The 27,472-nt window shown below is 29.8% G+C and overlaps 4 protein-coding genes across 4 annotated transcripts; 1 reads left to right on the forward strand and 3 right to left on the reverse strand.

Moving 5' to 3' along the window:
- Positions 1-877: 877 nt before the first annotated feature.
- LOC126674746 (histone-lysine N-methyltransferase, H3 lysine-9 specific SUVH5-like) lies at positions 878-3,103 on the reverse strand. The gene is made up of 2 exons (XM_050369245.2): positions 2,865-3,103; positions 878-2,557 (listed from the first exon to the last, which is right to left on the reverse strand). The coding sequence occupies exon 2, from the start codon at positions 2,550-2,552 to the stop codon at positions 1,068-1,070; it is 1,485 nt and encodes a 494-aa protein (XP_050225202.1). The 5' UTR covers positions 2,553-2,557; positions 2,865-3,103; the 3' UTR covers positions 878-1,067.
- A 2,499-nt stretch (positions 3,104-5,602) lies between these two features.
- LOC126672948 (uncharacterized) lies at positions 5,603-6,367 on the forward strand. The gene has a single exon (XM_050366894.1). It carries the CDS (start codon positions 5,603-5,605, stop codon positions 6,365-6,367), a length of 765 nt encoding a protein of 254 aa, XP_050222851.1.
- A 6,889-nt stretch (positions 6,368-13,256) lies between these two features.
- On the reverse strand, positions 13,257-15,783 carry LOC126674745 (histone-lysine N-methyltransferase, H3 lysine-9 specific SUVH5-like). Its single transcript, XM_056104915.1, has one exon. The coding sequence runs from the start codon at positions 15,211-15,213 to the stop codon at positions 13,327-13,329; it is 1,887 nt and encodes a 628-aa protein (XP_055960890.1). The 5' UTR covers positions 15,214-15,783; the 3' UTR covers positions 13,257-13,326.
- Positions 15,784-24,275: 8,492 nt separating this feature from the next.
- Positions 24,276-26,696, reverse strand: LOC126674749 (cyclin-U4-1-like). Its single transcript, XM_050369248.2, has 2 exons — positions 26,225-26,696; positions 24,276-24,729 (listed from the first exon to the last, which is right to left on the reverse strand). The coding sequence occupies exons 1-2, from the start codon at positions 26,560-26,562 to the stop codon at positions 24,450-24,452; spliced, it is 618 nt and encodes a 205-aa protein (XP_050225205.1). The 5' UTR covers positions 26,563-26,696; the 3' UTR covers positions 24,276-24,449.
- Between the last annotated feature and the right edge of the window lie 776 nt (positions 26,697-27,472).

Raw genomic sequence — 27,472 nt, forward strand, 5'->3', positions numbered from 1 at the left:
AAGCCCCCGTTTCTTCCGAGTCATCAAATTGCAGACCACAATTGTCGCAATTGCTGCAAATGTATAAGCCTCTGTTTTCTGCTTCATCACCGGCAGCAACAACTTTAGCACCGCCTTCGCCCTCTGCTTCCAGCTTTGTCTTCTTCAAAGGTGATTGGCTACCGTCAAATAACCGCTCATCGATGCTTTTGGAAGCCATCCTCGATATATTCCTTTAAACAAAACAGAAAAATGTAAAGGATAAATAATTTTTTCGATTAGTTTAAGTTTAGGAAAGAAAATTAAAAGAAAAGAAAAAAAAATACTTAAATGAAAAAAAAGCTAAACTTACCTGCTATAACAGGTTATATTTGGTGAATGACACATGTGGTATCCAAACTTCAGTGGTACCGTATATGAAGCCCTATTACATCCGTGGGGTTGGCCAACGAACCAAATCACCTCTAACCAAATTTCTCTAATTATTTATAACCGTAATTGTAACCGAAATAACTAAAGCCGGATTATATTTGAACCAAAATTATTTTTTCATTCGGTCAATTATTCGAGCAACCGAATAACCGAATTTCATGAGTACTATTAATTATTAAAATTTAAAAATGAAATGAATTAAATAAAATTTGGTGTTAATTTTAAATTGTATACAAATTTAGAGGGAAACCGGAAAATAGATATCTAAGTCATTTAAAAATTAAAAAACTTACAGAAGTAACATTATTATTTAGATATGTGTGATTCGGTTAACTCGGTCGGTTTGGTTAGAAATTTCGTACCAACAAACGAACTTAACCAAATTAATCAAATTTTTCACAATTGTTAACCATAAACAAACTAAATAAACCGAAAACCAAACTGAATTAAAGCTTCATCTGGTTCGGTAGGTTGATTAGTTTACCCCTGAATAGTGGACACCCATCATGACCAGAAAGGAACTTTAGGAAATTGAGTGGTATTAGCCTTTAATAACGTCTATGCAGTACATGAGTCTTGATTTCATTGTATTAGTATGCTAAAATCTATCAGAACCTCTAAAATGTACTCAATCAACATGACAAAAAAAATCTCTATCAGTAGAATTTTCCAGCACAGTTAACGGATTTACACATACAAATCTTGGCCTTAACACTCCCATTCATGTATCGAGCTTCTGCTAACCTGCAATTGTAGTCGTACGTCAACTCTGTCTGAGGAGCTATGTCCTTCTTTGCATACAGCATTACATGAGGAAATTTACTGCCATCCAAAACATTTTGCACCTGCAGATTTGAAGAACAGCTATGGTTAATGAACCTTCCAACATTACCATACTCCCCTGCATCAATGGTAAATCCCCATTCTTTCTCATGAACAGCTTGAGTGTTGCGAATACGATCATCGTAGTCATCTCCTGCATCAAACAGATACTCATCACTTCCAGAACTACTGTATGATTCTTTCGATTCAACAATTGTTCCGACGTATTCGCATATGAATGTTCCGGCTCGAATGTATGATCTTGATCTAAGCCCCCATCCTTTTGACACAGTCTTGAACACCTCAAGTTGAAGCTGAATACTTCTGTCAGGACCATCACAAACAGTTGACAAACTATGATTTTGATCCTCAGGATCAGAAATGTCTGCAATGTAAGTGAATGGTAAAGGTCTTTCACCATCAACTTTGTTCACCACAGGAATTGGTATCTTCTCTCTGCCATTAGAAATATCATTCAGTATACGTATTTCTTTACGTGATACCCCTTTCACAGATTCGTGTAACGATCCACGCGTGATCAGTACTTCTTCCTGCCCTGACATTTTCTTCAACTGAAATTTGAATACAAATTTCCCCAATTTCCCTCTTTCTTTCTTTACATCCTCAACCATGTATAAGCCATCATAACAGTAGTTGAAATCTGAGGAATAACCCTTGCAGCTCTTAAGACCTACAGTGAGGACAACTCGTACAGGCTTTTTCCGCTCCCAACTGTTCTTCAAAGCAAGATTACCGCGTTCAAGCACTTGATCTTTCGCTGAATCCTTCCCACCTTCACCGGCGTAAACCAAGACATCTGCCGATTTCATGTAATTGGAGTGGTGATCAGTAGCAACAATACTTGTAGCCAGCAGCATTCCCCCTTCCTTCAAGTAATCAATTCCTCTCTGAAGCTGCAAGTGAACCCCAGTTACATACAATTCAGCCATATAATGAAATCTCTCACCCGCCTCAACTCCAGGAACATGTCCCAACCGTTTATCCGAGTTAACCAAATTAGACTTCCCCATAATGGTAACTGCATATTTGTGCATGTGGCCATTAGCTCTTTTTCCCTTGGATTTGGCCTCCTTTTCCAGTCTATCAAGCGTCTCGCGGAACAACTTCAGAACCTGCTTCACATGTTCACTGGCTGCAGAACTCGATCCTTCGTTGCTCGAATTAATACTCGTAGAACAAGAACCTCGTTCGCTGCAATTCGGGGGGAAATCTCGACGGGCTAGCATTTTCTTTCTGGGGTTTTGATTCTCATTCGGGTCAGAGATTGTTCTAGCTAATTTCTTGGATGAAGAGTGCATTCTTGCTAAGCCAAACAAAATTTAAGTAAATCAGAGCAAGTCCTAGCTATCGATATTTGACAAACAAATTAAAGAAACTGAATACCAAACGACATAAATTATCAAGAACTAATTAATCAACAGGGCAAATCAACCAACAATAAAAAATACACAAATAATCCAAACAGAACAATGAACACATGCAAAAGATTATAGGCATGGAAACCCATTTCATTCAAGCACGGGAACAAATCATTTACAAAATTAGTAACAAACATCAAAAAAATTTAAAGAAAAGATTGAACAACAAAGTTTATAATTCTTCATTAGTACCTGAAATTTGTCAAAATAACCGCCTGAGCTTTGCCTCTGTGATGCTCCAAAGAAATGGAAATTTTCTCGAGAAAATAAAATGTAAAAGAAAAAAATATGGTTCGACGTTCTATATTCTTGAGTTTTTGGTTCAGAGAGTAGCAATGGAGAGTGCAGCGGGTAAAAGTCCTCGTCAGCGAAGAAGTTATAATCGCTGGAAAATGAGAGTGTGCAGGTCACGAGGTGTACCTTTAGTATTGTTTTGGTATAAAATTTTAATGTCATAATATTTCTTTCTTTTGTAATCAATACTACAAATGGAATTCAGTTCAGTTGTATTGCAATTGAAAGAAAAAAAAAGGATTTTAGTTCTGTGTATATTTTATTTTTTAATTTTTATTTGCTTGAGAAATTTTATTTACTTACATTTTACAAATGACTTGTGCTTAAAGTAAAAGGGATTTTTTTTTCTAATTTGAAGAAGATAAGGAAAGTACCTCATGGTTTCATAAAATTTAAAATAATTGGATTTGCATAAGGATTAAAAAGTTTCAATTCCTTTTTTATTTCTAAATTTAGAATTAATTACTAGTATAAGATCATTTTAGTTAAAGTGAAAACTTAATATTATGTGATAATATGTAAATAGAAACTTGAAATTTCTTGAGCAACCGAAACGGGCTCAATTAGATTGAGGTTGTAAATTTAAACACAATTGAGTTTTGATTAAGAAGAATAGATAAGGATTTAGAAATAATTTTTTTAATTTGTTAAAGATAATTTCTGTTAGAAATTAAGGTTTAAAAACATAAAGGTCTTCCTCACAAAAAAAAACATAAAGGTCTTCCATGTTAAGTTTAGGAGAATAATCAAGACCAAAACAAACAAAAATAAAATATGATAAATTATTATATAAAATGGATAATTTTAAAAATTATAGGACTAATCATTTTTCCAAACCTTTGCGTTTTTTTTTATCAATTGCGATAAAATCTTTTAATTTTTACGATTATCTCCAATTTGACCTTTTTTTGAAATTGTAACCAAAATTTTTGAGTTTTATTTTTTAAATCTAAAATTTTGAATTTTTATCAACTATGACCAGATTTTAAAAAAATGTCTAACCTCTAAAAGAGTTAATATAAACACTTGGTCTCAATTGATAAAAAAAATAAAAAGGTTTGAATTAAAAAAATAAAGTTTTGGTTATAATTGCAAAAAAAAACTTTAAAATTGAACATAATTATAAAAAATAAAAATTTGACCATAAATGATAAAAAATAACACAAATATTTAGATTTAAAAAATAATTAGGCCTATAAATTATAAACAATTTCAAGGACATGATTCAATGGTTAAAATTGCTAAAGCTCATTCAGTTTTTGCCAACATATGCAATTTATAGAAAATAACATAATCAAACACACAATTTTTCAAAAAAGAATAAAAATAACATCACAAAAATTAAAAATTGAACAAATTATTATAAATTTCTCCACATTTGTTATAATTCACACTGTAATTCCTCCTATTCGAAAATTAAAGGCCTAATGTCTTAAAAAACTCCGACCTTTTAGCCCCTTTTCAATCATACCCTGACGTTGAAAATTTGTCAATTTTACCCTATTTTGCATTTTTGTGTTTCAATTGTACCCTGAAAAATTAAATTAACGTTTTTTGCGTTTGGAAATTTGTTTAAAACATTCTCCATGTCTCGCATATATTGATTGTATATTTTTAAAATTTATTTAAATTTAGTTAAATTAATTAAGAATTTAAATTAGTGTTAATTTGATTATGGTTTTTTGTTAGTTTTTAAAAATAAAGGAGGTATTTGTACTTTTTTGAATAAAAAAAAATTTAATTTCATGTTTAGACTTAATGAATTGAATGATTTCATCATTTAAGTAAAAAAATTAACAAAAATTAAAATATTGGGGTACAATTGAAAACGGAAAATTCAAAAGTGGGTGAAATTGACAAATTTTCAACGTCGGGGTGGAATTGAAAAAAAGTTTAAAGGTGAGGGGTTTTTGAGTGATTAGGCCAAAATTAAATAATATAATTTTTCACTTTTGTTTTCATCAACCGTTTAGTCCCTCCATCCATTTTTGGTGTTAGTCAACGAAATTAAAGGACTTAGTAATAAATTATTTTTTAAAACATTAAAGACGAAATCGTTAACAAAAACAAAAGTGAAAGACAAAATCGTTGAGAAAAACAGAAATGGAGGATCATATAGTTTTTTTAAATTGGTTGACTAACACAAAAAATGGACGGAAGAATTAAGTCGTTTACAGAAATAGAAGTGATAGACCATATAATTTGATTTTTAAATAGGACAGATTAAAGTGTTATTTATAATAAATATGAAGGGTCTTATAATAATTTGCTCTTAAACTTTATGATTAAATTGGGACTTTTAGCAAAGATAGATTATTTTACACATTTAAAATTAACTTAATTTTTCAAGTTTTCATGACAGTTAATTACACAGAAATAATAAAATTTACAAATAACTGAAAGATATTTGCTTGATAATTTAATAGTATAATAAAATTTAGTTACTAAAGAAATTAAAATGCAATCAATAAATAATAAATTGAGTTTGATGAAATACCAAAAACATTTGAGGTGATGGTCATAGAACCTCGCTAGGTGATGGTCTTTGCTCGAGATGTGGAGAAAGAGAGTCCCTGACTCACGTTTTCAAAGAATGTGGCTGGGTTAGAGGTATTTGGTTCGGTTGTACGCTAGGTATGGATACTAGGAGACTTCCTGCAGCAGATTTTTGGTCATGGGTGGATTCGTATGGCAGCTCCTGGAACCTGGAAATGACTGAACTGTTTTGGGTTATGTGTTGGGCCATTTGGTATGGAAGAAATCAACTCTGCTTTTGTAGTAATGATATTCCCTACGAGGTTGTTATTTCTTTGTGCTATAAGACACTGGCTGAGTTCAAGGAAGCTAATGCTAAAAGCTGCGGAAATTCAGAGAAGAGGGATCCCGTGTGGACTAGACCAATGGAAAACTGGATTAAAATGAATTCTGATGCAGGGATGGCGAGAAGAGGTAAATGGGGTATTGGTTTTGTTGGAAGGGACTGTGCAGGTGAAGTTGTGATTGCTGGGAATAAGAACATCCAGATGAGACAATCTGTGCTCGAGGCAGAAGCAGAGGCCTTATTATGGGGTTTAAAGATAGCAACCGAGTGCTCTCTAAAGTTGGTAGAATTTGAATCTGATTCAGCTCAACTAATTTCAGCTTTAACCCATGATGAGGAGTATTTAACAGAAGTTGGAGATATATTAAATGACATCAGAGCTGCTGCAATGAACCTTGAGGGCGTGAAATGGAGGTTTGTCCAGCGACAGGCTAACTCTCTAGCTCACATGATAGCTGCAGAGGCGGAGTCAGATGAGGGTCGAATTTGGATGGAAGAAATTCAGCCACAATGGATGCAGACTTGGAATGAAGATTTATTGAAGAGTTGTTTAGCTGATAGTAGGTTTATTTCTGTTTAGTTTGGCTGGCCTTGCTGTGTAAGGTTATTGTCTTTAATCAAAAAAAAAAAAAAAAAAACATTTGAGGTTAATTTCTTAGTATTACACAGCCGAAAATGATCTTAAGATATTTTCACGTTGAATTAATGGAGTTCGTGTCGTCATGTCAGAAATATTAACTTTACAGAAGTATTATGATTTAAATTTATTAAATAAAAGTATAAAAATTAAATATCAAAACAAATGAAAATGCATTTTGATCAATAAATATATAAAGACCTAAAAATATTATAAAATGCAGAAATTTAACATAAACAAATTGAAGGAAAAAACTAAAATTAAACATGGGTGCATTATTTATAAAAATGGTGTAGTTTATCTTGCATTTTCCTATTTGTGATTAGTTCAGCTTTAAATGTCTGTTTTAGGAACAAAAGCACAACGTGAACACTCAATAAATTAGAAAATATTCTGCTGAATTGAGTTTTTAATTTATGTTTTAAAACCAAATGTAATCATACTATTTTTTTCTAATAACTTAGAGAGAAATTGTTTGCGAGTAATTGAACTCATGGTCTTACATAATACTCTCTCCGTCCCAATAAAATTATCTATTTTAACAAAAAAAATTGTCTCAAAGCTTTTATCCAATTTTAAAAAATAACTAAATTTTACACTCAATTTTTTTATATTATCCCTATTTAAAATTCACTAATGAGTAAATTAAAAGTAAATTTCAAGTAGACCTTATATTAAATAAAAGTATGACAAAAAAAGTACGGAAAAATTTATAAAATTCATAAATATAATTATTTTTCTTAAATTTATGTCTGATAAAGATAAAGTGGACAATTTTATTAAAGATAAAATGGACAACTTTATTAAGAGGGAGAGAATATTTCCTTTTTCCTTTTTCCCATAGAAACTTGTACTTCAATTAGTGTTACACCAAAGACAGAATAAATACTGGTTCAGTATTGAACCAATGATCCTTACATAATATTTTGTTTTTGTTTTTCCCATAGAAACTGTTGAAACATTGATACCGATTCTTGAATCTTTGATACCAATTGTCGTGACCGTTCTTGACCGGATTGGTATGCGCAGCAGAATCGAAACCATTGGTAGGTATTTAATTATGGATTTGATCAACAAACAATAATATAGCAAAATAATAAATAACACAAGAGATTTACGTGGTTCTGCTTTAAAGCGTACATCCACGGGCGAAAGATTCGAGCCATCCACTAATCATCAAAAGGAGTACAAAATTGGTGGAGAATCACCAAATAGAGAACATCTCTAGTAAATATGCCCTTAGAAGAAAAACCCATAAAGTGTTTAACTCTCTACAAGAAGTACCCAAAAGGGTAAGAATTAACTTATATTCCTCACATCACACACACCCCCTTTTCCCCTTATTCACATCAATGTCTACATTGTGTGTTCGGTTTTTGGTGTCTTCTAAAAAGTGAATAAGGTAGTGTATATATAGTGAATAAATAGTCTATATGGCATTAGGAATATTAATCCTAATTGGATTTATACTTCCTAATTACTCAATGACAACAAAGTTATCCTTCACCTAAATACTCCACAATAGAGTCCTAATCCAAATAGGAATTAGAATTCTAGGCATATTCCAACAATCTCCACCTTGACTTGAATTCTCCAATAAACTGTGATTACTGTTGTGCTCCACCTTCTCCATTTAAGTCCAAACTGAACTTATTCCAAAAGAGGTTCTTTGAGGAGGACCATACAAGTTTCAAGAACGTCTTGAACTTGCTGAAACCAAAATGACTGAAGATTTACTATCTTCGGGTGTATCAATCAAAATTTCACGAAACTTCGAATTTTGTTGGTCTTAAAACTGATACCAGAAACAAACGTCATTAATAGCCTATAATGATTAAATCAAAAAACAAATGTTGAGGTCGTAGCATATCCCTTAATCTTCATAAGTCGACCAACCCAATGAGCATACATTACAAGTGCAGTATCCAATCTCACTTCATCACCAAATAACCCATAAAACTCGTAGTTTTATATTTTGAGATATCAGACATGTGCATATAGAAATCATGTTGAACATTCATTATTGTTCTAACTGTCTCATTATGCATCTTGCCCTTGACTGAACCAAAATCCCAAAATTCTGCATGTATTGACTGTTGCGCATAACTACACTCCACTAACAACTCAGTTGTAGTCGGAAAACCAATTGAAATTGGCACATATGTGATATGAACAACATGAATCTGCATAAATTTCAGATAAAAAATATTCTGCCTATCTCCAAACAAATTGGCTCATGAGCGATCCAATAGTGACGCCGTTCAAATTACAAACGTTGTAATCCATCTTGTGTCTAAGATTGCTATTTATTCAAAACAAAATCTCTTTTGCAATATCATGATTTTATCAAAATCTGATTATGCCCAAACGAACTCTTCATTCAACAAACTCTTAAAAGCAATTTTTATATTACTAATAGAATTTTATAAGAGTATAAAGAGATTACCCCAATCATTCATCTTACAAAGGCTCTATAAAATCCTCAAATAGTTGTGTGTTTATAAAAGTCATACCTTTTTTCTTTGTAGTTTAAAGTAGCATATTGATCTCCATCAACAAAATCTCCTTAAGAATTTTAATACCCAAGTCTGTCTTCATTGACGACTTTCGGCACTTCCAAATTTGGTGGCTTCTCTATCTCCAAATAATCTTCTTTGTGTCAAGTAATTGCGTCTAGCAAAATCCTCCAAATAATACTTTACCATAATAATCATAATCCAAAATTAAATCTCAAAACCAAATTGGCTCCGATACCAATTGTTGAAACATTGATACCGATTCTTGAATCTTTGATACCAATTGTCGTGACCGTTCTTGACCGGATTGGTATGCGCAGCGGAATCGAAACCATTGGTAGGTATTTAATTATGGATTTGATCAACAAACAATAATATAGCAAAATAATAAATAACACAAGAGATTTACGTGGTTCTGCTTTAAAGCGTACATCCACGGGCGAAAGATTCGAGCCATCCACTAATCATCAAAAGGAGTACAAAATTGGTGGAGAATCACCAAATAGAGAACATCTCTAGTAAATATGCCCTTAGAAGAAAAACCCATAAAGTGTTTAACTCTCTACAAGAAGTACCCAAAAGGGTAAGAATTAACTTATATTCCTCACATCACACACACCCCCTTTTCCCCTTATTCACATCAATGTCTACATTGTGTGTTCGGTTTTTGGTGTCTTCTAAAAAGTGAATAAGGTAGTGTATATATAGTGAATAAATAGTCTATATGGCATTAGGAATATTAATCCTAATTGGATTTATACTTCCTAATTACTCAATGACAACAAAGTTATCCTTCACCTAAATACTCCACAATAGAGTCCTAATCCAAATAGGAATTAGAATTCTAGGCATATTCCAACAGAAACTTATACTCCAATATCCTTACATAATATGGAAGAAATATCAATAATTAGTTAACCATCATAAATATGATTCAAAGAAACAAAACAAAAACAAAATCACTAACAAAAGACTATGCAAAAACATGAACTAGCATTAAAAAAAGAGATGTCAAGAAATATTCATAATTTCTCATTAATATCTGAAATTTGTAAGTAACAGCCTGATTTGATATAAAAAAATAGATTCAATTTATCTTTAAACTTATATTTTTAATTTGTATAAATAAAAATTATATTATTATAAAATTTAAAAGTTTTCTGTTCAATTTAATTTTTTAATAATTATTAATGTTTCAATTTTTATAAATATTACTTTTTATTTTAATTTTTAATTTTTAGTTTCAAAAATTAAATGAAATAAGAAAATTATATAAAAAAATAAAATGACAACACAAAAGAACAAGCTGAACAGGTGAGGTGCAGTCCAGTGGGCTACTCTCACTATGTATATGTAGAAGGCAGGAGTTCGATCCTTCCTCTGGCAGCCAGTGGGCTGTTTAAAAAATGAATAATTCCACTAACTCCTGCTAACCCCGCTGCCATCTAACCTAGTGTAATTCTACTTTTCATATAAAAAAAGATGAAAACTAAAAATTTGATATGCTCTCTACTAAAACAGGTATAGTTGACCCAACAGCTACATTTGAAATTTATTTGACTTCCGGTGGGCGCTAGGTGAATTATGGCTATCAGAGTGGTCAGTTTAATTATTGAACCGCCCTAAAAATTAAAACCGTTCTGTTTTTAAAATTTTTAGTCTCCAAGCCAAACTGATTCAATTAAATTTTTTTACCAAATTAAATATTTTGGTTCGGCTCGATCGAAAATCTAAGTTTAACATAACATCAAAATTAGCAGATACAAGAATTTAAATAATTTAGTAAGTTTCAAGAATAATATTTACAGATATATTAATAACTTCAAAAACACATCAAAAAATAATAGAAAAAAGTATTAACACATCACAATCTAAATAGCAAAAATAATTCTCTAAAAATCGTCTTCAAACGCTTCGGTGGAAATGCGGAACAAAAAGTACCGATGGACAACAAGCAGCGACTGCAAGAAAAGGAGGCGGCAGACAACAGCATAAGGTGGCAGACGGCATAAGGAGGTAGAAATTTAAAGTGTGAGAGGCGGCTGAAGAAATTATCAAAAAAAAATTAATAGAAAGGTAAAATGAATGAAAAGGATAATTGTTATACATATAGAACTAAGTAATTTTACATTTCAATCAGTCTGGTTATTTCGGTTATTTTTTAGTTATAAACGAAAACTGAACCGAATAACTGAATTGTTAACTTTTATGATCAAAATCGAATTTTTAAATTATATTTTGGCTTGACTAATTCGGTTCGATTTGGTTTGATTAAAACCAATTATAAAAAAGACCTAAAAATATTATAAATGCAGAAATTTAACATTAAACAAATTGAAGGAAAAAATTAAATATGGGTGCATTATTTATAAAAATGGTGTTGCATTTCCCTATTTGTGATTAGTTCAGCTTTAAATGTCTGTTTTAGGAACAAAAGCACAATGTGAACACTCAATAAATCAGAAGCTATGCTGTTGAATTGAGGTTTCAATTTCTGTTTTAAGACCAAATGTAATCAATACTATTTTTTTCTGATAATTTAGAGAGAAATTGTTTGCGAGTAATTGAACTCATGGTCCTTACATAATATTTCCTTTTTCTTTTTCCCCTAGAAACTTGTACTCCAATTAAATAGTGTTACACCAAAAACAGTATTAAACCACATAATATATTTTTTTTTTCTTTTTCCCTTAGAAACTTACAGTACACTCCAATAAGTGTTACACCAAAACATAATAAATATTAGTACTACACAAATTTACTCAAAACGTAACTACAATACACCAAAGGACAGAAATAGCAGGAATAACATTTGAAGTTAGAATAATTTGATAGTAAAATGATTCTAATACAATATAAACTATTTAATGTTTTTGTAGAAAGAGGAATTCATTGACTTCTAACAAAAAAAGGAGATCAATGAGTCTTCTCTTACTTTTTTTCTTCTTCTTCTTCATTTTTATTGGTTTCCTCCAAACGGTCCCATATTTTTTTGCGTTTCATACTTTTTTTTTGGTTTAGAAATAAATATAATATTTTAATTTTATTTTATTTTAAAATCAATTCACATAGATATTTATTTAATTTAGTTAATATAAATTATCAAAAAAAAATTAGTTAAATGAATATTGTTACTTTATCTAGTAAATGTCCATTTCACTATTACATAGCCATGGAAAGAGAGCAAAAAACCCATAAGTTTGAAAAAAATTTGCAAGGCAATATAAATTCCGTAGATGATGCAATTTATACATATACAAATTTAGAGTTAACATGCTAAGAAAACTTAAACCCTGTATCTTTTATTGCACCAGAGCAAGATACCAATCCCATTTGAAGCTTTTGTTAAGTTGTAGTGTAACTTATGAAACATAATTATTCCTAAAAAATATTTTAGTTGAGTAAATTACTAATAGTAGGTAGTTTTAATTATAGTTGGAGAAATTTAATTTAGTTAACATTCCTAATCTGATTAAGAGTTTGTATTGTAATCCAAATTAACCAAGAGTTTGTCTAATATTTAGTAATATAATTTAATTAATATTTTAGGGTATTACTGTAGACATGTCTTCTCCATCCATATTTTTATATATAATATAGATAAAATTAGTCTAAATTATAAATTGAACTATATAATAACTAATTTTTGTTATGGACTCTCTGATTTTTATTGAAAATATGACAGATCTTTAGCGTGGTAAATTACAAAAATATCAATTTTTAGCAAAAACTGCAATTTAATATTACATTTTTAAATTTTTATGATATTATGACAACGCCTATGATGTATGGCAATCATATGTCAATTTAGACACGTTTATGGATTGGGCTCGGCCTGAGTGTACAAGGCTTTTTTACATATAAGTACAAGTCCGACTCGGGCCCGGCGAGCTTCATTTTTGCTATTCAAATCCGGCTGTACACTCTATTTTGCGGGTTACGGCTGGATTTTTTTCGGACCTACATGAAAAATAATACAAAAATAAGAGTTTGAGCCCACCATAAAATAGCAAATTGGGAGTGTTTTTCGACTGCGGTACATGACATTCACGCACATGTTCCGTTAGCATTATAAATTTTTAGATAGTAAAATATTTTATATTTAATTTTGAATCCATTACTTTGATAAATGATTATTGTTTTGATAATGTCTGAAATTAAATACTAGCTAATTTTCTTAATTACTAGTGTAAAAATCATTTTAGAGGGTTCAGAAATGAACTTAGTGGTTTAACAACTTAATTATGTCTCTGCATTATGAGAGTCTCACCTTGAATTAGTATGCTAAAATGAAAATCTATCAAAAACCATTAAAATTTACAGAACCAACATGACCAAAAAAAATATACAACACATACTTCATCAACACCAATCTACCATTCTATGTCAGCAGAATTTTCCAACACAGTTAACAGATTTACACATACAATTCTTAGCCTTCACACTCCTATTCGAATATCTAACTTCTGCTAACCTACAATTATAGTCATACGTCAACTCTGTCTGAGGAGCAATGTCCCTCTTAGCAAACAGCATTACATGAGGATTTACACTGTCATAGAAAACATTTTGAACATGGAGATTTGAATTACAGCTATGGTTAATGAATCTTCCAACATTACCGTACTGCCCTGCATCAATGGTGATTCCGCATTCTTTCTTTAAGAAATTCGACTTCTCGTAATAGCGATGACGAGCCTCGTGAACAGCTTGAATGTTGCGAACACGATCGTCGTAGTTCTCTCCCACATCAAACATATACTCATCACTTCCGAACGTTTTGTATGCTTGATTGGATTCAACAATTCTTCCTACGTATTCGCATATAAACGTTCCAGCTCGAATATAAGACCTCGATCTAACCCCCCATCCTTTTGAATCAGTTTTGAAGATTTCGAGTTGAAGCTGAATGCCAAGTTGGCTCACTCTGTTAGTGCAAGAATCAGAACACTTGCAAGAATGGCCACACTCGTAAATGCGGGGCTTTTTCTTGATAAGACGCTTGGAAGCATCATATGCAATTTCTTCTCCGTTCTTTGATTTGCACAAACAATCTTCAAAACTACAGCATTTACCACCACAGTCACAACCGCTCAACCTAGGTTGATCGTGCTCCGCAATTTGGGCAATGTAAGTGAATTCTGAGGGCCTCTCATCATCAACTGAGTTCACCACAGGGATCGGTATCTTCTCTTTACCTTCAGAAATATCATTCACGATTCGACTATCTTTATTGGATCTGCAATTTTTTGATTTGCCTACAAATGTATTAGTTCGTTCTGCTTGCCCTGGCATTCTTCTCAGCTCGAAGATAAAAACAAGTTTTCCAAATTCCCCTCTTTCCTGCTTCATTTTCTCAACTAAGTACAGCCCATCGTATACATAACTGCTGCCTAAAGTCGTCTTCTTTCGACCTGCTAGAACACATGCTTTGGAACTCTTACTTTCAGTAAGAATAACTCTTACCGGTCTTTTGAACTCCATACTATTCTTCAACGCAAGATTTCCTTGTTCAAGCACTTGATCTCTAAGCGGCCCTTGATTTTGAACCTTCGGGTTGCCACCATGACCACAATATATCAAAACATCAGACGACTTCATTTCATTACTATATTTATCACCTACAACAATGCTCGTTGCTAGCAAAACCCCGTTTTCGTCCTTCAAATAATCAATCCCTTTCTGTAATTGAAGGTGAAGCCCAATTACATACAATTGAGCTCTATACTGAAACCTATCATTAACCTCAACTCCCGGAACTGATCCCACCCGTTTGATCGTATTGACACATCTATGCTTCCCAAAATCCGTAACAGCATCTTGATGCAGATAAATGTTAAACGATCTTCCTTTCGCCTTCGCATCATCTTCGAATTTCTTAAGCGTCTCATCGAACAATCTTAAAGCCTCCTTAACCTTCTCTTTGCTAGTACTTGAAACCGCATCACTCCAGTTAGCATAATGTCTAACATTGTGAGCCAACGGTCGTTTCTTGTCCTCAAAAAACTTCCTGTCGGCCGAGACCCTATTCTTGAAAACAGAACAAGAATTCCTTTTCATGGAATGTGGATTAATAAAACCCTGATTTGGTAAAATTTCTTTCCCATTCTTCCTCTGGTTATACGTAGTTGCTTCAGGGTTAGGGTTTCGGAAATGATTTACATTATCATTTCCTTCTACTATATTCTGACCAGACCCGCCACACCCTCTATAAAAATGGCGACGAGTTTCGTCTGGTCTGTCGCGCTTGACCTTACTCCAAGAATGCACCATACTTTTGACAAGTCGCAAGAAAATTCACAGAAGAAAAATTAAAAAAAGTTTTTACTCTTTTTACTCAAAAAAATGAGCAGTAATAAAACCCTAAACAGCAAAAGAAAAAGAAGACTTTTCGTTTGATTTCACTGCAGCATTTACAAACACTATGAACCATACAAGAACAGAACTTTCCCGAGAAACAAACAAGTTGGAAATGAAATTAAGTACCTGCTGATTCTTGATTCAGTGAAAAAACAAAAAAGAAATTTTTCTTTGGTAAAGTTTGTAGTTCCTTTATGTTTCTCAGAGTAATGTGTAAGGCGGTAACAGTAGTGGCGTAGTGGGTGAGGCGGTTACAGAGAGTGCAGAAATAGACTTAGAGTCTATAGAGTTGCAGTTGCAGAAATCGAGGGGCCATTACTATCTTTTAATTTCAAAATTTTAAAAATAATTCAAATATTTATAACGGTTATAAATTATATCCTATATTTTGGGCCAAATTTAAAGAGCAAATAGCGAGGTGTGTTGAGGCTAGGTATTTGTATTGGGCTGAATATCTCATAGGCCCAACATACATACGGTTTCTCCTTGGACCCTTCGGCTTGTTGTTCGAGAAAATTAGGAAAAACACTCTATTTTTTAAAATAATAGTAAATTATACTTCAACAAGGAAAAGATAGAGAAAATACCTCACCTTTTTAACACTTTTATTTTTTTACTCTAAAGCCTTTTTTTATTATAATAATACTTATTTCCAATTATTTTTTTACTCTAAGCATTTTATTTTTACTCTCATATATATTTCCTTTTTTTTTCAGATTTTCTTCCCTCTTTCTCTCTCTCTCTCTCTCTCTCTCTCTCTCTCTCTCTCTCTCTCTCTCTCTCTCTCTCTCTCTCTCTCTTTCTCTTCTTCTACATTTTTTCTTCTTCTCCAGTTTCTTCTTCTTCTTCTTCATTTTTTTTTTCTTCTTCATCATGCGGCCGCCGTTCCTTTCAACGATCCGCCATTACTCCGCCATTGCTCCGCCTTCGCCCGCCTTCATTTCGTCTTCACTCCGCCGTTCTTACACATTTTAGCGATTTTTTCTTAACTCGTGGTGATTATTTCGATTTATTTTAACTCTCAGATCTAAAAAAATTATTTTTAAATTTTTTTGTTTAAGATCTGAAAATCTGCATTAAAAACGATTTTATGATGAAAAAAACAATTTTCGGCAGAAAAAACGATTTTCTGCAGAAACAGCGCCTGATTATCATATTGTTATCACTATGACGTTATCATATCAATATCATAACACTGCAGAAAAAAACGATTTTCTGTCAAGAAAAATGCTTAATTATCATTTCGGTATCATTAACGTTAGCATAACTGTATCATTGCGTTATCATATCAATACCATAATATTATACGGTTATGATAATAATATGATAAGGTTATGATATAGTTATGATAAAGTACGTCATGATAATGTTATGATAATATTTTTTGATATTGTTATGATAAAGTATATTGTGATAATGTTATGATAATATTTTTTGATATTGTATGATAAAGTATATTGTGATAATGTTATTATAATAATATGATAAGTTTATGATAAAAGGTTACGATATAGTTATGACAAAGTACGTCATGATAATGTTATGATAATATTTTATGATACTGTTATGATAAAGTATATTTTGATAAGGTTATGATAATAGTATGATAAAATATGATATATAAAGTACGTCATGATAATATTTCATGATATTGTTATAATAAAGTATATTATGATAACATTGTGATAATATCATGCTAGCGTTATTATAATAGTATGATAATGTTATCATAATATTATCATATAATAATCTGCTATATACGGTACTAATAATGACATGATAATAAGATGACAATGCAATATGATACATTGATAATCACATGATAAGGTGAAACTGTGATAATCATATGATAATGTAATACTGTGATAATCATATGATAATGTGATACTGTGATTTTGTCTAATATTATCCAGCAGTATCATCACATTATCATATATTAATCTGCTACATATGATACTGATAATGACATGATAATAAGATGACAATGCAATATGATACATTGATAATCACATGATAATGTGAAGCTGTGATAATCATATGATAAGGTGATAATATTATGATACTATTATAAAATTGTAATCTAACTATGCATAAATTGCATAATATAAGTTTATGCAAAAATTATCATAAGGTTGCTAAAATTATAATAATATTATGATATAGTTATGATAATGATAATTTGTATAATAAAATTATGATTACGATAAGGTTATGATAGTTATAATATTATAACAATATTATGATACTGTCATGATAATATAACAGCAGTTTTTTGAAAATGTTACGATAAGGGTATGTTAAACATATAAAAAAATTAAGATATGATTATTAAATAAAAAAATATTTTTTATATTAAATATATTCCGATATTTTATAAAAATTTATTTTTTATTATTAATATTCTTTAAGTAATTTAAACAACTAAAAAATAATATTATATTATTTTTATTGAAAATATTATGATAATACTTTCATAAAGATATAATATTATTTTGAAAAGTCAAAAAGAAAAAGAAAGGAAAAAAAAGATATCAGATGCATGTAAGAAAAAAAGAAAGAAAAAAATGTCAAATACATGTTTATGATTATGGTAGCTTTTTATGTGTCAGGTGTGTGCTCCTTAAGCACGTGGAGAGAGAGAGAGAGAGAGAGAGAGAGAGAGAGAGAGAGAGAGAGAGAGAGAGAGAGAGAGAGAGAGAGAGAGATGTCAGTATGTGTCTATACATATGGAGTAAAATCATAAATTCTTACTATACGGAGAGTAGGAACACTATATTCATAAAAACATGATGTATTTTTATTAAGTTTTCCGTGTTGAGGTAAACTTTATTAATATTTCTTTATTTTAGGTAAATCTATAAATCTCCCTTGTTGTTCTTGGAACCTGTTCACACCAGAATTCTGCTGTTAACCTCTTTGGATAATTTTGATTTTTATTAAAATAAATTAACATCTTCAATGTATGTTCAAAACTAAAATATTTAATGAAAATTATTAAAAAGGATTACAACTAATCAACATTTTCAAAAAAAAAAATTAAAGGTTGTAAAAGGTGATTTAAATTTATGTAAAAATAAAATTTTGGATTTAAGCGTATTTCTAAATATTAACAAATATTTTTTTAAATTTTAGAGTTTTTTCAAAATTTTAGAGACAAATTTCTTTTAATTTCTAATTTAAGAGTCCCATATTCAAATTTTCTCTTTATATTATAATAATAAATATTATAAAAAGTAAAAACATTTATATTTAATAATCTAATATTAATTGAACAGATAAATAATGAACTATAGCTCAAATAATATAAATGTAGGTCCTAAAAAATTTCTGAGAAAAATAGTTATGCTTTATGTGATCCCTCCTCATTTTACTTATTAACTGAATGACAAGTCGGCATATAAGTAATATATGTATAAAAAAATTATTAAAAGAAGGCTTATCTCCTTAAAATCCCCCCACCTTTTACCCCCAATTCGTTTGCACCCTCACGTTGTAAAACCATCAAATATACCCAAATTACGACCTTTCACTTTCAATTGCACCCTCAAGCATTAAATTGACCTATTTTCACTTGAAAAATGATCAAATCAATACTTTAAATTTTAGTATATATTTTAAAATAGGACTTAATATTTTATTTAAAGCAAAAATAAACCTATTTTTTCAAGTGAAAAGAGATCAATTTAATGTTTGAGGGTGCAATTGAAAGTGAAAGGTCGTAATTTGGGTATATTTGGTGGTTTTGCAATGTGAGGGTGCAAACGAATTGGGGATAAAAGGTGAGGGGTTTTTAAGGTGATAAGCCTTAAAAGAATATAGATTTTCTAAATGTGTGTCGGTTTATTAAAAAAAAATTAAAAAAAGATGAATATAGCTAAGAGAATGGCATATTGTAGAATGAAACAATTGTGAATGCAAACTAATCCCTAATATGAACTGATTCCATGCTAAGTTTATGGTTATCAAATGAAAATTGCATTTATTTTTGTTTACTGCATGAAAAATGCATTATCGAATTATTTAACTGGCTGTCTTTGTAGCAAAAATTACTTTATGGCAGAATTATGTTCAGAAAAGATTATGAACAGTTTATGTAAACAATAGTTTCAAAATTGATTTTCCAAAAGAAATATGAGAATTAAAAAATCAATACAAATGTGTTCTTAGTTTAAAAAACGGCATAAGTACGCTAATTAATGTGAAATTAGGTACATCATAATGGTAATTAAATAAAAAAATATAAAAAATAGAGAAATTAAATTAAATTAAAAATATAAAATATTTACATAGTATTATAATTGTGTATTTTCTGCCTATGTCCAGTAGCTGAGAAATAAACAAATGTTTGCATTTACGAGCGAAGAATGAGCAACTATTCTACCTCACATACAAATAACATTAATTATTTCATGATATTATTGTAATGTAATTTATATAAATTTTAAGATGTATAAATAACATAATAATCATATAAAAATTATAAAAAAAAATATAAAAATATTTCTTTCAATTATGACTGTGATTACAAATTGTTGCACAATTTTGAAAATATTTGAATGAACAATACAATAATCACATATAAATTATAAAAAAGAAATATAAAAATACCTCATTAAATTGCAACTGTGAATGCAGACTGTTATACTATTTGTTGAAAATTTATTTTAATGAAAAGTTTCAACTTCCCTTTCATTGTTGATGTATCTTTAAAATATTTATATATTTATTGATATATATTTTTGTGATGGTCCAAAAGCATTATATATAGAGAGGAAAAAAACGCGGTTGAAGTTTCAATTAGGAATTTTTTTTAAATCAATCTGGATCGTCCAAGAATCAATTTATATTGAGTTATAAATGGAAAGAGACTCATTTTAAGTAAATAATTCGAATAGGTATAATTTGTATCTTTGAAAAATTGAATTCCTAATTAGACTAGGATTTGAAAAAGGTAAAAACACTTTAGAAGTTATTTTATAACTTCATCGCAAAGGAATAGACTAAATACTATTTCTAATAAGACTATAACTGGAATCGAAATTTTTTGGAGGAATAAATCTATGAATTTTATACCATGCATGAATTTCATCTAAGTATGTCGTTTGCCACGAAAAAATAGCATGGGAATTCATTAATTATGAAAATCTCTCATTCTTTAAAATCCCACATTTTATGCGAGAAAATTGAAATTTATCATTTCTTTTATAGAGTATCGATTATGTGAAACTTCCGTTATTCTAAATAAGTTTAATATCACAAAAAAAAAATTAATCTATTTTTAGTTTCACTTGAACATTATAAAATCGCAAATTGTATTTAAATTCATGCATTTGAGTTTCAATTTTACTCAATTTTATAAATTAGAATCTTTTCTATTCAATAAAAGTAAAAAAAACATATATAAATGATCCATTTGATGAAATTACAATAAATGACTTATTTGAACCTCTTTCCAATAAAAAAGAGATCGATTTAGTATTTGCGGGTAAAGTTAAAAGTGAAACATACGAATATTAGTATAATCAACGATTTTACAACGTCGGAATAAAACTGAAAATGGGCAAAAAAGTCAAAGTTTTTGGTGATATTAGACCTTTTAAATATATCTCTATGAATTTATAAATTTTATACTCAATCCAAACAATGTAATGTGTATAGGCCTTTTTAGATAAGTACCTATAAAAAACTAAAATATTTTCAAAAATACAAAGTCAAAGTTTGTTTTTAAAAAGTCAATTTGTACTTTTATTTTTGCAAAACTCACTTTTGTTATTCTCAAAAATATTTTTTTAATCTCAGAAATACGATTTTGATTAACCAGTGGTATATTAATATGTTATTAACGGTATACTAGAAAATAATTTATGTTTTATATGCACAATATTATTTTATCAAAAAAAACGATATACTAAAAATTAATTAACTATAAATTTATCAGCGGTTTACTCACGGTTCACTAACGGTATTCTAAAAACAAAAGTATAAAAAGTATAAAGAGGCCAATAGACTTTTCTACATAAAATACTACAACTTATAACCATATATTTAAAATAAAAATTATTACACATTTACATAAAAAGTACTAAAACAATGTTATTGGTGTACCATTCGTACACCATTGGTTAACTAGTAACAAAAACAAAATTCAGCAACAGTTTACTAACGATTTTATTAATGATATATTCAAAATAAAATTTATTACAAGTTAACCAACGGTTATCCAATGTTAACCATTCGTTATCCAACATCCAAAATATTACAATTCTCATAAGTATTTCTTCAAACACCTAGAGTGCAGGCTGTACAGCACCAAAAAATCGAACCACCATCTCATCACCACCGTCGTTAAAAAAAAAACAAAAAATGCATTAACCAACATTTAAAATATTGGTTCAATTTTAGATCTGAAAAAAACTTGACTGAAACGATGGTGCGTGACGGCGGCGGGCTTAAGACGACGACAACTTGCATAAACGGCATCGACAACAGTAGGATCTGACGAACGGTGGCAGGAGGTCATCTCTTCACGAACGGCGACAGCTTCAAATCCATCGGCGAACGGCGGCAACTTCAACAGCTTCTTCACTCTTTGCTGCCATGATTTTGAATTTGATTTGAATAAATTAGGTTATGAAGCGATTACTAGAGAAGCATTTGGTATTTGTATAAAATCAAAAGTATAAAAAATAAAAAAGAAACGAACAAATTGTGTTTTAAAAGCAAAAGATATGGACGTAATAATGGGATTAAGTTCATAAGCTATAATATTTTTTCTAATTAACACATGTATAAATATTTGGATTTCATATAGATTTAAAATTCATAAATTATATAAACCATAAATCCAAATGTTATATTTTTTCATTCTATGCAAAACTAATCCATTGGAAAAATCTAAAAATATTAACAAAATGCTTTAAGATAAACAATTAAAAACTTTTTTGGCAAAAAAAAAAACAATTAAAAACTTTATTAAACTAACTAAAATTACAACGTATTCCAAACACTAATAGGAGTATAAAATTATGAAATTTTTTAAGCACAAAAAGACTAAAGCTTCACTTGGTTTAAAACTACGTAATTCTCAGAAAATATATTTTTTTAAAATTAATCATTCAGATAGTTAGTATACATGATATAAATGTTTATTTTATCTGGTTTACTCACTAATTTTTTACGAAGTTGCATTTTATTTTTAAATAACTAAACTTCAAAAATAATATAATTTTCAATAACTAATTGTACCAATTAAATTTTAAAACACTGCGTATGTTTTTATCAATTTAACTAAAGAATTTATTTTTCTAATAAAAGGGATGTTAAAACCTTCAACTTTTTTTAAATATAAAATGAATAAATTGAGCCGTAAAAAATAATGATATTTTTCAAAAAGTTAAAATATGATTACACCCTCAACTAGTGCAAACTTGTCGTTGCTCAAGGGCGGAGCTAGGTAGGCCACCCTTTTTGCTCCGACCAACGCCCCTTATGAGGTAGCCTAGGTAGTAAGGTCGTCGCACCAAGGGCTCACTTCTTTTTATGTTTTGTGTTGTGTTTTTAAGATTTTACAAATATTATTTCAAAAGACAAATTTTCACATGGGCTATTAGAAAATTCACCGATCTTTCATAAAAAAAAAAAAAGAAGGTCAAACATTATTGTCGTATTTCAATATATTGAATTTCATTAAATTTTTATTATTTTTTATAATATTTTGTTCTTTTTGTTTAAATTTTGCCCCTTTTATTTTGAATTTTGGCTTCCGCCACTGCCACTGTTGATTATTCAATAATATTTAATTTAAAAATTTAAAGGAAGTCAACCCATACTACCAGAGTGCTCATAGGCCATAGGAATAGCATACGAATCATAGCCGCTATCAACGATAATCCCATAGTTTTATTATCCACTGATTATGATTTTCACAATTAATAAATTAAAGACAAACAATGCTATGTATCCAAGTAATTAAAGTTTAATCATATTTCTTTGCAAATAATTTTTTAAATAAATTCGGTCTACCACATTAATTATAGTAAACTAAACCAATATATTGAGTAGTACAATTTTATTTTATTTATAAATAATTGTTTTATTGTTAAATACATTTTTAGATGAATCAATCACTTATGTATTTATTTATACATAATTCTGTAAGATTTATTTAAATCAAAGTATTTTTTTATAATTAAATCAAAAATATAGTTATCGATCTCCTTATATCGGACTCAGAGCAAGTTAGGGAGTTTTGTATTACGAATGACTCCCTAATTCGTCAGTAGACATAAGAGACGACATTACTCCTTTCTATAATTCAAGACGTAGGTTTTATGCGCTGTTAACAACAATAGAGTTAATAAATGTGGATCACCCATCGAAGAATTACTAAATTTCTATGTCTATAAATACAAAGAAGCTACAAAGATAAATGACAATACAACTCTAAACACCAATATTTTTTAATATGAATAAATTTACCGCATAAGACAATAAACCATTTATTAAAAGAGTGATGTGGTATGATATTTATAATTGTCAATTAATAAAAGTACTTAATTGATACGTTTATTTAGAAATGCCGTGACTTTCACTTATCGATAAATATAAATAATTATGCCACATGACATTAATAGATGATTATTAATTCTATATTGCGAACTTTTTTTTTGATCTCATATTATAAACTTAATTCACCTAAAAAAATTTTATAAACAACAAACACTATAATATTCTTTTTTATGCTCAGAAAAATCCTACCGATTTAAGTATTAGAATAGTCTTCGGACAAAATAAGTTGGGACACTTCTAACTGCTTATATTTTACAGAAAATCGCCTATTAATACTCCTTATTTTTGAATTTTTCAAGATTCCAAAACAAAAAAAATGCATAATTAACACTAACATGTGAAATTGTCATCATGCCAGAGACTCAAAAAGGATAAAAGTATGGTACTAAGGAACATGGAGGATACACTAAAAGCAAAGAAAATTGAAGCACAATGACATTTAGCATAATGCATGTGAAAAATCCTCAATCCCACATGATCACAAACTTTCTACAATAATACTATTACTACCATTTCATAAATAAACCTATCAAATCAGTCCATTTTCAATACACAAATTAACCAATAATCCTAATAATAAACTAAACAGCAAGTTGCTTTTGATGGGCAGATTGGTCATCTTCACTGAAACAGCAATGAATTTTTAACGACGCTGCCAAATTTAGAGGAGATTCTAGTAATTCAACAGGAGAAGATTGACTCATGAGCATCTCTGTTTGGAGATAAGAGCAGTAAGTATGAAAAGTGTTTGGTGTCACGTTTAATTGGAACCCTAAACCGAATAAGAAATCCAGTTCAAGAAGATTCATTTCTGCTGTGCTGATCCCACCAACTTTTGCATAGTAAGCATTGTTGTAGTATCTGAAAACAACCCAAAACCAGAAAATATGATTAATTTCAGTTCATTATGATGTTAATTTTACTGTGACATGCACATTTATGGGTAAGCTCAATTGGTTCATTTAGATTTTTGTCATTGAAAAAGTTGGCAGACAGAAGCCCACTAATGTGATTGTGCAGTAAAGCAGAGTTGGCTTCTCTGTGTGTTTACTCTGTGGTAGTCAATATACACAGCCAAGTAGGGTATCATGTTTTTAGCATATGATTCTCAATTAATATTAAATTTATTTTATTTTTTTTAAATAATTGCTCCCTTGATTATAGTATCAATTTTTATTAATTAGGCTTAGAGGTATCAGTTGTGCAATATTCGGGTAAAACTGAATTAACCAATCAAACCAATCCGAGATTTTGATTTGGTTTTATTTTGGGTTAATTTGATTCGGTTTTGGAAAACAACCTTACTTTTCTTGGTTAATTGCTTCGATTTTCAGTATTAGAATTACAAAATAACCAAATCGATTGCATAAATGAATTATATATAAATAATGTTATTTTTTGAAAATTAAAGGAGTTTTTGTTATTTTGTATAGGACTTATATATCAATTGCCCTCTCAATATGTATATAACTAAAAAATAACACCAAAATTAATTTTTTAATTTAAAAAAAATGAAATTCGATTATTTAATTGACCAATATAACCGACCGTAACATATAAAATTCACTTTATATATATTTTGGTAATGGATGGTTAAGAAAAATTGAAAAGTTACAGTTAGTTTGATTTATTTCGTTGAATAAACCCTCCAATGCAGATCCCTAATTGATAAAAGATTAACGAATGATTATTTGACATAAGAATTGTGCCATGTTATTCATGCAATGAACTAATGAGACATTTGCAATGCAAAAATATTTAGTGATGAATATTTCAATATCATAAACATTCATTCGCTTGTTGCAAAAATGACATGTCATAACCGCTCCGTGAACCAGTCAACTCATAATTAACAAGTTCACGAAACTAAATCATAAAAAGTCTTAGTAGTACTAAATTGCCTCTTTATCATATTCCAATACATTTTTTAATTAACTTTCAGACCATAAACTCATACGAACTTAACGAAAAATTATTAGACGCAACCGTTGCGCCATGTCATTCGTGCAACAAGCCAATGATGCGTTAGCCATGTGGAAAAAGTGATAATAAAAAAATTAAATAATAATTAAAAGATTCCCTATCGCAAATGCTCATTGGCTTGTTGTAAATATGACATGGCACAACCAATGCATGGGATAAACACTCCGAACTTAACAATAGCAATAGCCAATAAAAGGTCGTGGTTAGCAACTAATCAGATTGGACGTAGACCCAATTTTAAGTAATGAGCAGAAAAAACAGAGATCAAACACCAAAAAAACCCTACACAAAGTTAGCAAATCGAAGAGAAAAAAAAAACAATTCAAAATCAAGAACAGAGCAGCCATGATAGAATTATAAAGAAAGAACTTACATATCATCCATGAATTTAGCAGACACCAAAACACTGGTAATAAGCAGCCGATGAACATTGAAAGAATTAATAAGAACAGACGGCTGTCGCTGAGCAAACCGATCAAGATAAACATACGCAACCACGAAGCAAGAAGGACTACAATTCGCATACTTAAAAATTCTTTCAAGATAGCTTTGAACTGAAATATTCGGCCTCGTTAACCCATGAAAAACTGAGATCCTCTGCGGGTAAATCTCGTCGTTAATATCATTTAATTCCGATACCCTTTGAAGAAGAGACGACAGAAAAGTTATCACCTTAGGCATTGCCACTACTGTAGTATCTAAATCCGCCATTTTTCTTCAGATTTTTGAGCTTTGGATTTGATGTTTTGGCTGCGTTTTTTATATGTAAAAACTGAGCTTCGGTGGCTTTTGTGTAGCGTGTGGAGAAGGATTTGGTGTCTGGAGAAATTATAATTTCTATGCTTTGTTAAGGAATGTTGGCCTTTAATAAAGGCAACTAATTTTACATTACCTATTTATTTTTACTGATCTTCATTAGGAATATTTAATGATACTTCACTCGGTTTTTTAATCGGGAAACTTACCTTTATCAACCTTTTAATTAGGCTTAAGGTCTGAAAAACTACCGACCTTTCAATTTTTTTTCAATTGCACCCTCACCTTGTAATTTCTTCAATAACACCCTATTTCGTATTTTTGACTTTCAATAGCACCCCGACCTTGTAAAACAATCAATTTTACCCTATTTTGTATTTTTGACTTTCAATAGCACCCTAAATCATCAAATTAAACTCATTTTTCAAAGACTTATTTGAATTTTTTAAAATTAAAGGACTTGTTTAAAAGTGTCCAAGTAGAAAAAAGTATGATTTCACCTTTAAATTTAATTTTTTTGAAAATTTTCATCCTTATAATAATCAAATCATCTAACTTTTTTAATTTAGAGTGCTATTGAAAGCCAAAAATACAAAATAGGGTGCTATTGAAAAAATTACAAGGTGAGGGTGCTATTGAAAAAAAATTGAAAGGTCGGTAGTTTTTCAGACCTTAAGCCTTTTAATTAAGGTGAAACCTTAAATAGAAAATTTATTAATAATAATATCACTTGTTTTTAGAAGTTTTTGTTTTTCATTTTATAAAATTTTAAAAATACTTTCTCCATCCCATTTTAAAATAGTCTAAAAAATGCAATTTAATATTTTATCAATTATCTATTGTATCATACATTTTATTTTAAATT

The sequence above is a fragment of the Mercurialis annua genome, linkage group LG3 (assembly GCF_937616625.2).
Source record: "Mercurialis annua linkage group LG3, ddMerAnnu1.2, whole genome shotgun sequence".
In the NCBI taxonomy this organism is placed as follows: domain Eukaryota; kingdom Viridiplantae; phylum Streptophyta; class Magnoliopsida; order Malpighiales; family Euphorbiaceae; genus Mercurialis; species Mercurialis annua.